General features: G+C 42.7%; 1 protein-coding gene across 1 annotated transcript in view; it reads left to right on the forward strand.

Annotated features, from left to right (window-relative positions):
• Positions 1 to 17730, forward strand: part of LOC147707671 (hormonally up-regulated neu tumor-associated kinase homolog A-like) — a 413280-nt gene that overhangs the window by 353885 nt on the left and 41665 nt on the right. Inside the window, exon 9 of the mRNA XM_086925234.1 lies at positions 410 to 623. Within this exon, the coding sequence (XP_086781360.1) occupies positions 410 to 623 (214 nt within the window). The remainder of the gene's footprint in view (positions 1 to 409; positions 624 to 17730) is intronic.

Below are 17730 nucleotides of genomic sequence, written 5' to 3' on the forward strand. Positions count from 1 at the left end.
TAACCAGCTAAGAGCTGGTACCCTTACTGAGTCCCACCACCTTTCTACTTCTACACAATGCCATGTTAAAATCAGGCTGTTATTTGGTAAGGCCAGGCAGCCGCGAAGGCGTGGACGGTGTGGATGCTGTCAACCGATTGGAAGTATCAACACCTCCACCCACGGCAGAACGGTGCCAGATCATTTGTTAGGTGAGGCCCAACTTGATGTTTTACGTATATGTGTTCATTAGAAGGTTATTCTTCCATACTTAGAAACAATTTTCAAAGGAAACATTTTTGCATGCAGCAAATGTGGTGCACAACCATCTATGTATTTTAATACTTATGAGAAATGCTTGTTGTGCATGAAAACAATTACAGTATGTGGAAAAAACAGCAAATTCGTGTTGAATAATTTTAACATGCAGATGAAAACAATTGTGGAAAGACACGAGAGTCCACCACCGCAGTGCACAACGGAAGAAAAAGATAGCCGAAAATTTGAACAGCAAGCTCCAGAGATCAGGACAAACAATGACAAGGAAGAGGATTTCCCGTCGACCCAGAAACCAGTTTTTGAAGAGGCAGATCCTGAATATGCAATCCCCCTCAACTTGGAAAAGGAAGAAAAGTTCGCAGAAGGTGACATCAAGCTTGAGCTATGATCACATGCTTCTTAATTTTATATCTGTATTGTTTAAATTCAGGAATTGTAAAAACTTCAGTGTAGTGAATTTAAGAAACAGGTTTTTGACATCGAATTGTACTGATAAATTAGTGCAAAGTGTGTTCTTATCGGGTCGTTTACAGTTTGGCTGAAGCAGGATTCCTGTCAAAAAGCAGCAGATGACCCATCTGTCAAACGTTCAGTCCACCTATGATAGAACTTTAAAGCAAAGAGTCTGTAGGAAAATTAAGGCATTATGGGCCCGATGTAGGTAGGCATTTACCGGTCGGTAACGGCCGAATTCGGCCGTTACCGACCGGTAAATGCCTTTTCCTATGTAGGGGGCATGCATTCACAGAATCGGTATTTTTACCGATTCTGTATTTACCGAATCGGTAAAATTACCGAATCGGTAAATACAGACTCGGTAAAAATACCGAATCTGTAAATGCAGATGTAAGTGGCACTTTTAAGTGTGTCACAGGCCCTTCAGAATTCGGTATTTACCATGTAATACTATTGCATGGTAAATAACGAATTCAGGTGTACATGCACATCTGTGCATGTACACCTGTGCCATGTGACATACAGACATGCCCTTAGGGCATGTATATGTGCCACATGGCACACAAGCCTGGAATTGGGGTGCTACAGGGTGTCAAAGTGACACCCCGTTCCCCCTTGCAGGATTCAGTATTTACCGATTACCGATTCAGTATTTCCCATTGATTCCTATGGGCTTCAAGGCCCATAGGAATCAATGGGAAATACCGATTCGGTATTTACCGAATCGGTAAATACCGAATCTTACAGATTCGGTAATTGTAAAATAATAATTACCTACATCTGCCTCCTTCCTATTAACCTACTCTTAAATACCGTATCGGTAAAATTCGGTATTTAAGAATAGGTAAATCGGAATTACCTACATCTAGCCCTATATTGGGGCATATTATCAAAGGGGTTTAAATATCTCATAGGAACAGCTCAGCAGGGGGACTCATTGCAAGCATTCCTCCTATCAGCTTTTGGGTGTTTTATGTACGACCCTAAGTGGCAAGGATATGCCCAGATGTGGATACCATGCACACTGAGTCACTGGAACCAAATTACACCAAGCAGACGAGCCCCACTCAGGACAAACCCAGTCTTGGGTTGCCTCTGTTCAAGTGCAGTGAGGACCTGTCCTGGCGCTCAGGCTGGACAGTTCTTATTGGTATTTGCACACTGTGAGTCCAAATTGAGGTGGCATGGTTATTAAAAGACTGATAGATTGAAATGCTACCCCACACGAGTGCCAGTGGCTATACCTATTGCAAGCACCCCTCCCAATCTCTATTTTGTGCCTGATGTACCACCCCAAGTGTCAAGGGTATATCCAGACATGAGTCCCTTTCTCACTGTGCCACTGGAATCAAGCTACACTTGACTGGCGAGCCACAATCAGGATGAAACCGATCTTAGTCTGTTTGTGTGCCTGTTCATGGAGGACCTGACCTGGCAGTTCAGGCTGAACCATTCCTTTTGAAGAAGGGTCAAGACTGATTTGCATATGGCTGGTCCCAAATCGAAGTGGCATGGGGGGCAAAAAAACTATGTGTTTGAATGCTATCCAGAGTGATTGCCAGTGGTTATACATATTTCAAGCATTTTCCCACCACCTTTTGTGTGTAGGGAACTAATATGTCCTTTTGTTGATGCAAACAGCCAACACGATCCATTGATATCTCTCAATCCTACTGGTGCGTGTAATCAGCAGTATTGGAACTAATGTAAAAGTGCATACGCCACACTGTAAGTGGAGAGGGAGCTGGTGGAGTGGGCTGGCAAAGCGGATCATAAAAATTGTCAATGCCTAATTAATTTCTTATCTAAACAGCAAGCACAAAAGGTGTCACATTTTGCCATCTATTCTGTTAGGGACACAGAGCTCCACTGTACTTGAATAGTAGGAATAGCAAAGGTTATAAACCAGGATGTCAATAGTACAATGGCAGCTCCCAATTTGTACGAATAGTGGGGCAGTCACAGACAAGTACACATGTGCATACTAATTTACATAAATTCCCTCACAAGAGCACACACATACTCACACCCACCCATCCACACGAACACACACTTACACCCATCTGTTCACAAGTGCGCATACATACTCAGGCCAACCCATCCAAATACACTCAGAAAGTTGAACGCCCTGCTTGGTTTCCTTAAATTTGGACAAGCTTACTTGCAACATTATGCTGAGTAAGTTAAACCATTGTCCAAATGCATAACTCCAACGTCCTCTCCAAACATTGGACGGACACACACACCAGGGGCCTTATTTATGAAGGCCTTGCGCCGCGTCACTTTTAACATGGGAAAAAGTGACGCACCGGTGGCGCAAGGCTTTCATAAATGAGGCCCCAGATTCTGCATGCTCTCCTGGCACACATGGTAGGATCAACGTATATGCTAAGGATAACAAGATTAGTTTTGAGAATTGTACCTAGCATCTAAGACTATGCCCATGTAATCAACAAAGAGGGGCATACAGTTCCCATAGTATACAGAAATCATGTTTGTACACAAATACAGAATCACGTTTTGCCTCAACTGAGAACCCTTTTGCAGCTTTACAAACAGCCATTTAAAAAAGTACCCTTTGATGCAGGGGGAAAATATTGTTATTTCGCCCATATCTCCTCTTGATGCATCCTCCAATGCCATTGAATGCTCAATCACTACACCTCAGATGGATTCAGTGGGCATCATCATTAAATGTGGTAGATGTACTGTTTCAATCTGATCCTACACAAGGGTACAATCGTTTCTTTAACATGAGAAGAAATTGCTCATGACTCTAGAAATATTACCCATTGAAAGTTATAAGAGTGTGATCTATACAGATGGTTCCCCACAACCAGTTGCTGGAGCAAAACTGAAACATTAAGCAACCTGTGCAGAGAATACACATAAAGAGGGTATATTTTAGTAATGACACACATACACTTAGGGGCAGATTTATGAGTTCTGGCGCATCTCTGCAAATCAGCAGGGATGCGCCAGAACTGATGCGTCACGCAATTCCCTCCTTGCGGCACCACAGATGCGCCGCATTTACAATGCGGTGCACCATGGTGCAAGGAAGGGCAGATGCGTGACGCATCTTGTGGTGTACGGGCGGCGCATTGCTGGAGTTGCGTCGCAAGTGCGACGCAACTCCTGCAATGTACAGAGGCCACCCATACATAACGTGGTGCGTCACTCCTTACGCCTGCTTCAAGCAGGCATAAGGATTTGACGCAGCAGCCTCGTAAAACTGACTCAGTGAAATCTTGTAGATTTCACTGCGTCAGTTTTACGGGCTTTCCTACGAGGGAACGCCCACCCTGCGACAGAACGCCCTCATGAAACCTGATGCAGGTTTCATGTGGCGCAGGGCTTTACAACGTGACGCATCTGCCTAGATGCATCACGTTGTAAATAGGTTGCAGGGATGCGCCACGTTTCCGCGTCGTTGCGTCACGCAATGGCGGCGTAAACGTGGCGCAAGTCCGTCATAAATCTGCCCCTTAAACTTTAGGTGACAGCACTGAACAGATCGCAGAGATAAATGCAGTGATGCTTGCACCACGGAAGAATGAGCAAGGAGTTCTCACACTAATCGTGTCTGACTAATCTTTCTGTATGCAGCCAAATAATGTGGATTTACCTGATTGGAGAATGAACTTATTCATAGATTTAAAAAAGGGACGTCAATCAGCAATAAACAACTCTGGTCAAAGGTTGCCATCTTAAACGTTGTACTTCTGTCAGTCCATGTGAGACACACATTGGTACACAAGCAAGATAGTATGCATGCTTTAGTGAACTCTGTAGCTGACTCTACAGCAAAGGGAGTAGTTATTATTTTTCTTCTTTTTTTACTATTGGAAAGGTATCAAACGGCACTACCTCATAGCATTATTAATTACAGAGTGGAATCACCAAATGTCATAATGATTATCCCTCAAAAAATCAAGAAGTAAGTAATTCATGCATGGGTACAGCAATCTGCACAGGCAGTAGGACATCCATATAAAAAAATGAATAATACTATTTATATATATAGTACATAGCCAGGAATAACATCAGACAGGCTCTGTGTAACTGGGTCCCAAATGTTTTGCAGCTTGTTAGACCCTGCTTTTTCAGTGGGTTTATCCCAAACTTTTTGCTGTTTGACCTCCTGTTTCTGACCTGTTTTTGTTGGTTTTATGACTCTGGGAACTTTACCACTGTGGATCAGTGCTAAAGTGCATATGCTCTTCATGTAAATTGTTGTTATGGATTACTGATTCCATGATTGACATATTTGATTTACTTGTCAGACCCTAGTACAGTACACTATGTGTACCCGGGGCCTGTAAATCAAATGCAGCTAGTGGGCTGCAGCACTGATTGTGCCACCCACAGAAGTAGCCTGTAAAATGTGACTCTGGCCTGCCATTGCAGAGCCTGTGTGCAGTCTGGGACTGCCATGTTGACTTGACAAGTTCACACACTTGCCAGTCCCTAAACCTTCCCTTTTCTACATATCAGTCACCCCCAAGGTACGCCCAAGGTACCCCTGTGGGCAGGCTGCATTGTATATGAAAGGTAAGACATGCCCTGATGTGTGTGGCATGTCCTGATAGTAAAATACTTCCAATTTCGTTTTCACTATTGCAAGGCTATCTGTTCCCATAGGACAGATTGGGGAGTTTATTTTTAACATCTTATAAACATAACTGACCCTGGGAACAAGATGCAAAAGTAAAGTTTAGTATGCCTGAACTCAGAATGTTAAAGTGCATTTTAGTGAGGGTAATCTTTTAGTGTCTTTTAGTGAGGGTGATCTTTACATTCTGTGTTTGAAAATACCCCTTTTAGAAAATAGGTATTTTCTTGCCTAACCATCCAGTGTGCCTCTACTAGGTTTGTGTATTGTATGTCTGGCTTTTTAATGACAGGAGCTGGAGAGGGGCAGTGGCTCCAGAAGTTTGGTGAGTCATGGCTGGGCTGAATAGACCGGGGCTGCATTTAGAGTAGGGGAGGGGATTTCCTTTTCACCTGAATGGGCCTGGTCTACCTTTAACAATGCTGTCTCCACTTCTGGCAGGAAGCTGCAGCAGTGAGGACAGAACTGTTTTTGGCTGGGTACAGACACTCGCTGCCTTCAGAGAACAAACGATTTTTGTGTATAAAAAGAGAGGCCCAGACCCCTGAATTTTAGATCACTTCTGGGTAATCAATAGGAACATTTGCCAAGTAGAAGAGCCGGGTAAACTGAGGAGGAATACTGCCCCTTTGCTGTTTGCTGTCTGGCTGCAGTGGCTACTTCCTGCTAAGGAAAGGAGAAAAGGACTTTGCTGCTTGCTTTGTCCCCTGCTTGAAGAAGAAGATCTCCAAGGGCTTGAACTGAGCTTGAGAGGCCATGCAATCATCAGTATGTAATGCATCATAGAAGTGTTAAAATACGGCCAAAGTTTCTAAGTGGTCCAATACTATCTTCCCTGTGACTTTCTAATGCCTCATATGGTATTCCTACTACTTCTGTCCTTAATTTGAAACGGCAATAGATGGCCCATCCCCTCACTGTTTTCAATGAATACCAGGCACCAAGACTAATATTGCACCCTCACATGGTCCCAGATCCTTCCCTGAATTCCATGTGCAGCACAGACAATTGATCGAAAACTCTAGCAGCATCAGCAAAGCCATATAGGGGCCATTTAGTGAGGGAAAACTCTGACTCTAATTGAAGAGGTTTCAGCTGCATTCTCGGTAGAGTGATCCACACTATCCTTATGAGATGTGTCACTCAGGGTTTGACCTCGAACAAAGGCCTTAAGAGTATCCCATTCAATTGTAGGGCTATTAAACTTTATAAACTCCTGCGGAGATGAGACCATTAATCTAATATGTCGGATCCATTAAAAACTTTCTATCAAAGGTCTACTGACAAAGCAGAAATGCATCAGTGAGTTCATATGCCCTCACAAACAGAGACACAGGATTCGGTCTCACACGATCCTTAGATTATTTCATATATGCCAAATCAGATAATATATCAGATAATATATTATGACTAGCCAAAAACATGTCAATGCAAGACGAGATACCAAGTGGAGTAGAATGATGCTTTAACGCACATTCCACACCCCTGCAGGCCCACCAGACACTACTCAATGCATGAGTCTCTCAAATTTGTTTTAGGGCCGTCCTAGACTTTGACATACACCACCAACTTGAAATAGGTTGAATCCACCCCTGAGAGGAAGGTCAGATTAAAATCCCTATAAAAAAAAGAACAATGCCTGCCACAGAAAACAATTTAAATACAGCAGGATCATCAATATTCAGGCTATATATTGTTCAAATTGTAAAGCATAAGTAACCATTAGCAAGATCAGCAATCAACCAATGCCCAGAATGATCCAGTTTCCCCCGATGTGCAACCTACTTCTTACTTTCAGCTAATAAGGCGACCCCCCATTTAGGAATATCAACTTCAGCTGCAGCAGGAATGTAAAAGCCCAGATCGCAGAGTTTATGGCACTCAGAGGTGGTAAGATGGATCTCATGGGGGCACAGAATATATTGGTTTAAGGTGGAGAATTCGTTTTTGATGTATTTAACCTTTGCAGCTGATCGCATACCATTAATATTCCAACTAAGGATATGGACCGCCTGACGACATGCACCAAAATACTGCCCATCAAAACACATGTAAACCTTAATAGATGCTGCTTGACTTCCCTTTCTTCCTTCGTACCCCAGAAACTGCATTTATCCACAAAAAAATTAAGAAAAAACCTATCTTGCCAGAGCCACACCTAACCCAAAACCACAACTCAACCCCAGACCCACCCTATCAATACCTCCACCCTAACCGGACCAAACCTTCCAAGACCCTCCCTATTCACCTGTAGCATTCCAGATGCCCCACCAGAGAGCAGAAAGTATGTGAATAAGTGTGGGACAACACAAAATCCACAAGCCCCTCAAAACCCCCAAAACGTAATAGATGTTAAAGGCAGGTCTGACATGGCAAACCCCAGCTCCCCAGTAGGAAACATAGGGATAGAAAATACAACATCCCCATTTAAAGATAAAGAGATTGGAAGCTAGCATGACTAAGAAAGTACGAAGAAAGAGCAGCCCACCCTGCGAATCACCCCCCCACCAACAGAGATACAAATGTCAATTTCAAATAGAATGCATCCTCCCACTAAGCATAATCACACTGAGTTAAGCCCCCCCACTGGTTTAGCAAATCATTAGCCTTGTCCAGATCTTATCAATAGGTAATCTGACCCTTATGACATATTTTTATGCTAGCTGACTCTAATAGAGAAACAGTAGCGCCAAGTTTCTGAAAAAGCCCAATGGTCTCTGGCAATCATCATCTACGTTTGAGATTTTCATAACAAAAGTCTGACCTGATAAGGAATTCAACCCCACAGGCTTTTACTTGGTTACGAGGATGCACGAGCTGAAATAGGAGCTGTCTGAGAATGAAATTCCCTACGTAAATTAATATGATATGAGGATGTTGCTCTGCCCAACCCTTTAACAGCTCACAAAAGGTAATTCCCAGTTGCTAGGCTGAAGAACGTGTGTTTAAATGGATTGACTATATACCCGTTATATCATCCCCTCATTGCACTCTGGGATTCCCAGTAGCAGTAGGTTGTTCCACCCCATGCAATTTTCAATACACCCCATCTTGCGGAAAACGTTTGTGATTTTTCCCTTCATATTGAGCCCATCTGGCTTGATGTCATTGGAACTGATTCATAGAAAATTGTGATAACAAGTTATTTAAGCGATCATACAACAAATCCATATTTTGTTTAATTTTTCACATCACTGCTTGCGTTTTCAAAAGGGAAGTATTTAATGCCATAGAATCCTTCTTGTACTTCTTTCAATGAAGCTGGAGAAGATTGAAAGAGAGGGAGAAGTAGCCCCAGACCCAGTGGCCTTACCATCAACTTTAGAATAAGCTGTAATTTGCCCAAAAGAGTCTGGTTTGGAGGGAGGGGACAAAGGGCTCGATTCACAGAACTAACTTAAGACAAAATCCTAAACTTACTGCCATTTTGGTATTCACAGAAGGCACTTACTCGTTCTGGTATTCGCAGAAGGCACTTACTCATTAATGAGTAAGTGCCTTTTGTGAATAGCAAAATGAGTAAGTTACTCAAAATGAGTAAGTTACTCAAAAGAGTAAGTTACTCATTTTGGTATTCACAGAGCACTTACTCATCAATGAGTAAGTGCCTTCTGTGAATACCAAAATGAGTAAGTTACTCAAAATGAGTAGGTTACTCATTTTGATATTCACAGAAGGCACTTAGTCATCAATGAGTTAGTGCCTTCTGTGGATACAAAAATGAGTAAGTGCCTTCTGTGAATACCAAAATGGTAGTGAGTTGTCTTAAGTTAGTTCTGTGAATCGAGCCCAAAGAGTCTCTAGGCTGTGCGGCGGAAGAAGTGTTACCACTATTAGGAGGGCTCAGCTGAGTAGCCCCAGACTGGTCCTCTGCTTGAACTACATTAGTTGGAGTCGATTTCGTACCTTGGAGATTCCAGACAACTCCTTCTCACAATTTGAGACAATTCCATCGGATGCACCTGCCAGGCCACAGCTGTCTTTAGTCTCCTTGTCCATCTTGGCCCTTGATGTTTTGATGAATAGCGACGTAGAGCAGCCAGCTTTGCCAGCGAGTGAAATTGAGGCCTCTACAACTTTCTCCACCCCGCCTCTGAATCATGGTCAGTGTCTGAGTCTGTCCAAGCTACTATTCTCTAGGAAGGTAAAAGAAGGCTACCAGAACTTCTTGATTCTCATGGAATTCCCTCTCTCAGACAAAATAGCCACTGCCATATGTGCCATAAATTACTGCAGATTAAATACCAGGGCCAACTCCATCAGCCTCCACATTAAGGACCTAACCTCCTGACCCACCTAGGCGGAGGCATAGCCATCATCCACAAAAGCACCCTCCACATTACAACCCTCATGGAGCACCTCCACTTCCAGATCCAGACTAACCCTCAAATGACTCTCCGCCGAGCCCTCATCTACATTCTGCCTGGCCACCCGCACTCCTTTCACCAACACCATCACTGACCTCATCACACCCATGCCCTCCCTGCCACAGACTCTATCCTACTCTGAGACCTAAACGTCCACCTGGACAACCATTATGACCCCAACATCACCTCCCTCTTAGAGAACCTCACCAACATTGGACTGAAGCAACTAGGTACCTCCCCCATGCACACAGCAGGCAACACACTCAACCCCATCTTCGCAGAAGGAAACAGCTACTCCTCAGCCACACCACAGAATTCCTCTGGACAGACCACCACTGCATCCACTTCTCCTTCATAAATCCACCGTACTCAAGCACGCCCACCGCCCTTCCGGTAGAAGCTGGAACAAAGTCAGCGAAGATCAGCTCACCTACACACTCATTAGCACCCCACCACCGAACACACCAGACGCTATCACTGCAGCACGTAACCTCCAACACTGGATCACTGCCAGGACCCTAACCCCTCCTTTGTCTGTAATCACGCATCAGGAACACTGGAAGAGAAAAAGGGCACAAATGAATCTCTCCTGGCCTGCGCTAATGCAAATCCGGCATTCAAAGATGAGCGCCGAGTTTGCGTGTAGGTTAGCGGTCTAGTTGTTTTTAGAACAATCTGCCACAGCCCAGGTGAAGCGCGCGCTAGTAACAAACTGCGCACTTCACTGAGGCATTTCATCAGAGCAGTCGCTTATTCGAAGCCTGAAGTGTTCGAGTAAATTATTAGTAATTTTAAACCCTAGTAGCAGTTTATAGTCATTTGAAGTCTTACTCGTCAAGTCACTCGACGTAAGCAGAACCGGAGCTTTCACAGAAGTACCGTGAGTGAACCGCATTCTTCACGGAGAGAGTCAGAAGACGCTGTACGGAGTCCATTGAACCTGCGCAGGCAAAAAGAGATAAGTGACAAGAATGTTAATGCAGAACCACTAAGTAAGATAAAAGTTGAATGGAAGTTAATGAGAAACGATATACTTACCTAGTGCAATTACATTGAATACCCTGAGGAAACAAAGAAAGTCGAGAATGTTAATCTGAACTATTAAATAAGGTTAATACAAGAATTGAAGCCAATAAGGAAACAATAATACTTACCAAGAGCAATTGCAGTTAAATGACCTAAGGAAACAAGGAAGTAAAAATTAGTCAAGAACATAATAGAAGGACAATACTAGCACATCAAGAGTATCACAGATACAAGATAATACAGTCTCCATCAAATAATAAGTGAGTAAGTTGAGAATCAGTAAGCATATAGAAGTAGCATTCAAGGTTAAAACTGTTAGTAACACTGTGTGATTTAAAAATATACAGGAACATACATCCACGAAAGAGAGAGAAGCTTAGGAAGATAACTGACACCCAGCATTCCAGGAAGATAAGCGGAATAGTCTAGTTATCAAAACACCAGCACAGAAGAAGGGCAAATTCTTGGCAGCAAAAGGGTAGGTGAATAATTAGAGTTTAGTTAAATTAAGAGACTAGTGTAGGAAAGACAGGTATTAATGTTTTCTCTTTCTGTAGGTTCCAGCGTCTAATAGAAGTCTGCGGGTCAGATTAGACTGAAGGAGCCAACCAAGATTGTCTCTTCTTATCTCTCTCAGTTTGTTATTTTATCCAATATCCCCCTTCCTCTCAGGATAACGATTTTATATACTTGTAAATCTCAAGCTCTGAGTCGTCGTTCAGGGTGGGATTTGGGAAAAGGCATCTCTGTTCCTGTGAATCAAATCTTACACAGTTTTCTCAGATCCTGATAGAGTGAAGTGCCCAAGTTGCACTTAGCACCCGAACAGAGATGGCTAAAGGGATTGATATACAAAGTTTAGGAGCAATACTAGATACAATTCAAAAAGAGTTAAGCGCAGTTAGGGAGGAAAACCAGAACCTTAAATCTGAAATAATAAATTCAAGAAAAGAAACCGCAGAACTGGCACAAAGGTTTAGACAGCCATTCAGTTCTGGGCATATACAAGGGTCCTTACCAGAGAGTACCAATAGGATGACCACCCAAGTTATACATTCCCTAACTCCTGTTATTCCACTAGCTGCCCCGGAAAGGTTTAGCGGGGACCCGCAAAAGACTCAAATATTCATTACACAGTGTTCGCTACATTTCCTATGCCGCCCTTCAATTTTCCCAGATGCACAGTCCAGAGTTGCCTTTGTGTTGTCGTACATAAGTGGGGATGCAGCATCTTTGTCTTTACCCTTAATCACGAAGAACGATCCAATCCTACTGAACTATGAGGAGTTTAAACAGGAGTTTTTGCGAATCTTCGACAGAAGGAGAATATCCCAGGCTGTGGACAACAAATTACTTGATTTGAAGCAAGGAAATCGGGACTTAGTGTCCTATTTGGCCCAGTTTAACAAATTGGTGGTAGAAACGGATTGGCCAGAAAGCAAGAGAGCGGCAGTATTCTATTGTGGCCTGAAGGATGAGTTGAAAGATGTGCTGGTGGCAATTCCAAACCGACCAACAGAGATCTCGGCTTTAGTAGACCTGGTGTTGGAAATAGACTTTCGACAAGGCGAAAGAAAAGGAGAGAAAAGGAAAGACTTTAGACCAACAGTTCTCGGATTCAATCGAGTTCGGTCGGAGAATAATCAAAGTCATGATGGGGAATCTGGCGCGGAACCTATGCAGATAGGAACAATTTGTGGGCCTTTGTCCAAAGAGGAGAAAGAGAAGAGAAGATCATACAATCTTTGTATGTATTGTGGATCTGGAGGTCATTTTGTCAGAAACTGCCTGAAAAAGCCCAAGACCACCCTCAAGCTGAAGGAAAACTAGCAGCACCACCTGTTGGAGGGGTTTAACAGGTGGATGCGTTACCAAAGAAAACTCCAGAAGAACACAGAGTGGCTAACACCTTGCAATCTGCAGCACCTCATTTAATCCAGTCCATCGAAATAAGGTTTAGACACATAGTATTGACTGAAGTTTCCGTGATGATCGATTCGGGGGCCACAGGGAACTTTTGTGACTTGAAGTTCGCCAATAAGGTAGGATTACAAGCAATCAAGAAGTCCAAGAGTGAGCCGGTCAGAGCTGTTGATGGAACCAATTTATCTTCTGGTCCAATAGTAAGTCATACGGAAATAATTCATCTTTTCTCCACTGATCGGCATGAAGAGAAAATCCAATTCAACCTGATTGACGCTCCTCAATTTGAATTAATACTAGGACTTCCTTGGCTCACGGAGCATAATCCAATGATCGATTGGATCACGAGAACCATAAAGATGAATTTAAATTATTGCCTGGAAAATTGCTTTGAAAGCCAAGAAAGAACTCAAGAATTTAATCCAGCAATTCCTTGTGCAAAACAGGGGAGTCAATATTTGTCATAAATGCTCAAGAAATCCCGGAGGAATATAAGGAATTTCAAGAGGTGTTTAACGAGGTAGAAGCAGAACTCCCTTCTCATCGAGTGTACGACTGTAAGATTGAAATAGAACCTGGGTCCAATTTACCTTGCAGTAGAGTGTACGCCCTAACTGAAAAAGAACATCAACATCTAAAAGAGTATTTGGATAAGTATTTACCAATGGGTTTATTAGAACCTCGCAATCTCCTGCGTCATCGCCGTTATTTTTCGTGCCGAAGAAGGAAGGGGATTTGCGGACATTCATCGACTACTGCGCCATCAATAAAATTACCAAGAAGAACTGGTATCCATTGCCTTTAATATCAGTCTTGCTAGATCAATTAAAAGGAGCACAGATATTCACCAAGCTTGACCTGAGAGGAGCCTATCATCTGATTAGAATGCAAGAAGGAGACGAATAGAAGACAGCCTTTCGGACGATATTTGGGCTGTTCGAATACCAGGTCAGGCCTTATGGGCTATGTAACGCTCTGGCAGCCTTCCAACATTTTATAAATGACATTCTGAAAGAATACATCAATCAATGTGCTATTGTATACATCGATGACATTCTTATTTATTCGACAGAAACCAAAGAACATCAAGACCAAGTCAAGGGTATTCTACAAAAATTAAAAGACAATTGATTATTTGTGAAATTAGAGAAATGTGCATTTAGTGTGACTCAAGTAGAGTTCCTAGGCTTCGTTATCTCGCCAAACTGAATTCTCATAGACCAAAAGAAGATTGAAGCAGTGATCAATTGGGAGTCCCCAACGAGTTTAAAAGAGGTACAGAGCTTCATAGGATTTGCAAATTTCTACAGACGGTTCATTAGTGAGTTCTCCCGAAAGATATTACCACTCACAAGGTTGCTAAGGAAAGGAGTCCAGTCTAAATGGTCAAAAGAAGCTGAGGAAGCTGAGGAAGCCTTGAAGCAGAATTTCACATCAGCCCCAATTCTACAACATCCAGATCCCACAGAACCATTTTATGTGGAGACAGACGCATCTGATCAAGCGGTTGGAGAAGTTCTTTCCCAGCGGAGTAAGGTAACTGGGCAACTGCATCCAGTTGCCTATAGATCAAGAAAATTAACTCCCGCCGAAATTAACTATACCATTACTGAGAAGGAACTACTGGCAATCAAGGATGCCTTCAAAGAATGGCGCCACTATCTCATGGGGGCGCAATATCAAGTAACGGTGTTTACGGATCATCGTAATCTGAAATTCCAAAAGACTGACAAAACTCTCACACTGAGACAGTTGAGATGGTCGCTGTATTTTGCGGATTACGATTTCGTGATCACATATAGACCAGAAGCACAAACTGGCAAGGCGGATGCTTTATCCAGGATAGATATTGAAAACCAAAAAACCCCTCTAGAAAATCAATCTATAATTCCAAGAGATAAGATAATTGGAGCCTTGACTTCAGTCAACCTGGAAAAGAATATTCTAGAAGTGATGGATGAGGGAGCCATACAAGATTGGGTGAAGGAAAAAGAAGGTAGAAGAATCATTCACCAATTGCCATATTTTCAGGATGCATTGTACATACCCACTACAGAATTACAGCAACAAGTTATGCGAGATTGCCATGATGCTAAGTTGGCGGGACATAAGGGTGAAGCAAAGACTAAAGAGTTAATCAAAAGACATTATTGGTGGCCATCGATGTCTAAGGATATTGAGGAATATGTTAAGACATGCAAAGTCTGTGCTCTGGGAAAGTCTGAACGGCAGGCTCCGAAGGGACTACTTCAACCTTTACCCACTCCACCTTACCCCTGGCGCACAGTCACATTAGATCTGATCACTGGCTTACCCTTTAGTCAAGGCTATGATACTATACTAGTAGTAGTAGTTGATTCATTCACTAAAATGACTCATTTCACCGCCTTGAAGGTAATTCCAAGTGCCAAACAGTTAGCAACCCACTTTAGTACAGCAATTGTGAGAATACATGGGATTCCCAAAATCATAATCTCTGACAGAGGAGCCCAATTTATTTCTCATTTTTGGAAATCCTTTATGGAAGGGTTGGGAACTGAGGTGAGGTATTCCACAAGTTACCACCCAGAGACTGATGGTCAAACTGAGAGGGTAAATCAGGAACTATAACAGTATCTGAGTTTGTTTCTCTTAAAGCAAGTAGGGAATTGGCCAGATTATTTATGGGCTGCAGAGTTTGCCCATAATATTGCTAGGAATGTTTCCACCGGTTACTCACCGTTCCATATGAATTATGGTAGGCACCCAAACGCTACCATCAGACAAACTGAAATCTCAGTTCTAGCAGTTGCAGAAATAGTATCTCATCTCGATCAGATCCATCAAAGTGCAAAAGAAAATCTGAACCAAGCTAAGGAAAGGTATAAGAAGTATGCAGACAGGAAAAGACGAGAAGGCCCATCAATTGAGATAGGGGACCAGGTCTGGTTGAGCACCAAGAACTTGAGACTAAAAGGAAACCAGAAATTCCAGCCGAGATTCATTGGGCCATATCCAGTAGAAGAAAGAATAAATCAAGTAGCTTATCGGATCACATTGCCATCCAAATTCAAGATTCACACAGTTTTTCATGTTTCCCTACTGAAAAAGACTCCAGTAAATTTGCGAAAGACTCTACCTCCCAAACATGTCCAGTTGGAAACTGGGCAGGAGTTTGAGGTGAAAGAAATTTTAGATTCAAAATGGTCTAAAGGACAATTGTATTTCTTGGTAGATTGGAAAGGATATGGTCCTGAGGAACGATCCTGGGAAAAATATGATGATGTTCACGCTCCTAGGTTAATAAAATCGTTCTATGAACGATTCCTTACCAAACCAAGACGGAAGGAATCTGCCTTGTTGAGGGGTACTGTCAGGACCCTAACCCCTCCTTTGTCTGTAATCACGCATCAGGAACACTGGAAGAGAAAAAAGGCACAAATGAATCTCTCCTGGACTGCGCTAATGCAAATCCGGCATTCAAAGATGAGTGCCGAGTGTGCGTGCAGCTTAGCGGTCTAGTTGTTTTTAGAACAATCTGCCACAGCCCAGGTTAAGCGCGCGCTAGTAACAAACTGCGCACTTCACTGAGGCATTTCATCGGAGCAGTCGCGTATTCGAAGCCTGAAGTGTTTGAGTAAATTATTAGTAATTTAAAACCCTAATAGCAGTTTATAGTCATTTGAAGTCTTACTCGTCAAGTCACTCGACGTAAGCAGAACCGGAGCTTTCACAGAAGTACCGTGAGTGAACAGCATTCTTCCCGGAGAGAGTCAGAAGACGCTGTACGGAGTCCATTGAACCTGCGCAGGCAAAAAGAGATAAGTGACAAGAAAGTTAATGCAGAACCACTAAGTAAGATAAAACTTGAATGGAAGTTAATGAAGAAACGATATACTTACCTAGAGCATTACATTGAATAACCTGAGGAAACAAAGAAAGTCAAGAATGTTAATCTGAACTATTAAATAAGGTTAATACAAGAATTGAAGCTAATAAGGAAACGATAATACTTACCAAGAGCAATTGCAGTTAAATGACCTAAGGAAACAAGGAAGTAAAAATTAGTCAAGAACATAATAGAAGGACAATACTAGCACATCAAGAGTATCACAGATACAAGATAATACAGTCTCCATCAAAAAATAAGTGAGTAAGTTCAGAATCAGTAAGCATATAGAAGTAGCATTCAAGGTTAAAACTGTTAGTAACACTGTGTGATTTAAAAATATACAGGAACATACATCCACGAAAGAGAGAGAAGCTTAGGAAGATAACTGACACCCAGCATTCCAGGAAGATAAGCGGAATAGTCTAGTTATCAAAACACCAGCACAGAAGAAGGGCTAAGTCTTGGCAGCAAAAGGGTAGGTGAATAATTAGAGTTTAGTTAAATTAAGAGAGTAGTGTAGGAAAGACAGGTATTAATGTTTTCTCTTTCTGTAGGTTCCAGCGTCTAATAGAAGTCTGCGGGTCGGACTAGACTGAAGAAGCCAACCAAGATTGTCTCTTCTTATCTCTCTCAGTTTGGTATTTTATCCAATATCCCCCTTCCCCTCAGGATAACGATTTTATATACTTGTAAATCTCAAGCTCTGAGTCGTCGTTCAGGGTGGGATTTGGGAAAAGGCATCTCTGTTCCTGTGAAGCAAATCTTACAGAGTTTTCTCAGATCCTGACAATCATGAACTGTGCCGACACACTCACACCCTCTAGAAAGCCACAGGATGACATATTATGAAAGCAAGCTGTTTTACCCCTGCACTCCAAGAAACCAAACACTCCAAACACATCATCCACAGAGCTGCCGTGGCCATCGCACCCGAGCTATGACGGATGAGCAGCTGCTCCCTCAAGACCATCACATTCCCCTATGACTGGAAACACGTCGAAGTCAACCTCCTCCTGAAGAAACCCTCTGCAGACCCGATGGACCTTAAAAGCCTCAGCCCCATCTCTCTGCTTCCATTCACAGCCAAGGTCATTGAAAAAGCTGTCAACACCCAGCTAGCAAATTTCATCGAAGCTACGTCCTGGATATCTCCCAATCCGAATTCCGCAGCATTCGCAGCACCAAGATCACCCTACTCGCTGCCATCAACTCCC

This window comes from Lissotriton vulgaris, chromosome 6 (assembly GCF_964263255.1).
Source record: "Lissotriton vulgaris chromosome 6, aLisVul1.2, whole genome shotgun sequence".
In the NCBI taxonomy this organism is placed as follows: Eukaryota; Metazoa; Chordata; class Amphibia; order Caudata; family Salamandridae; genus Lissotriton; species Lissotriton vulgaris.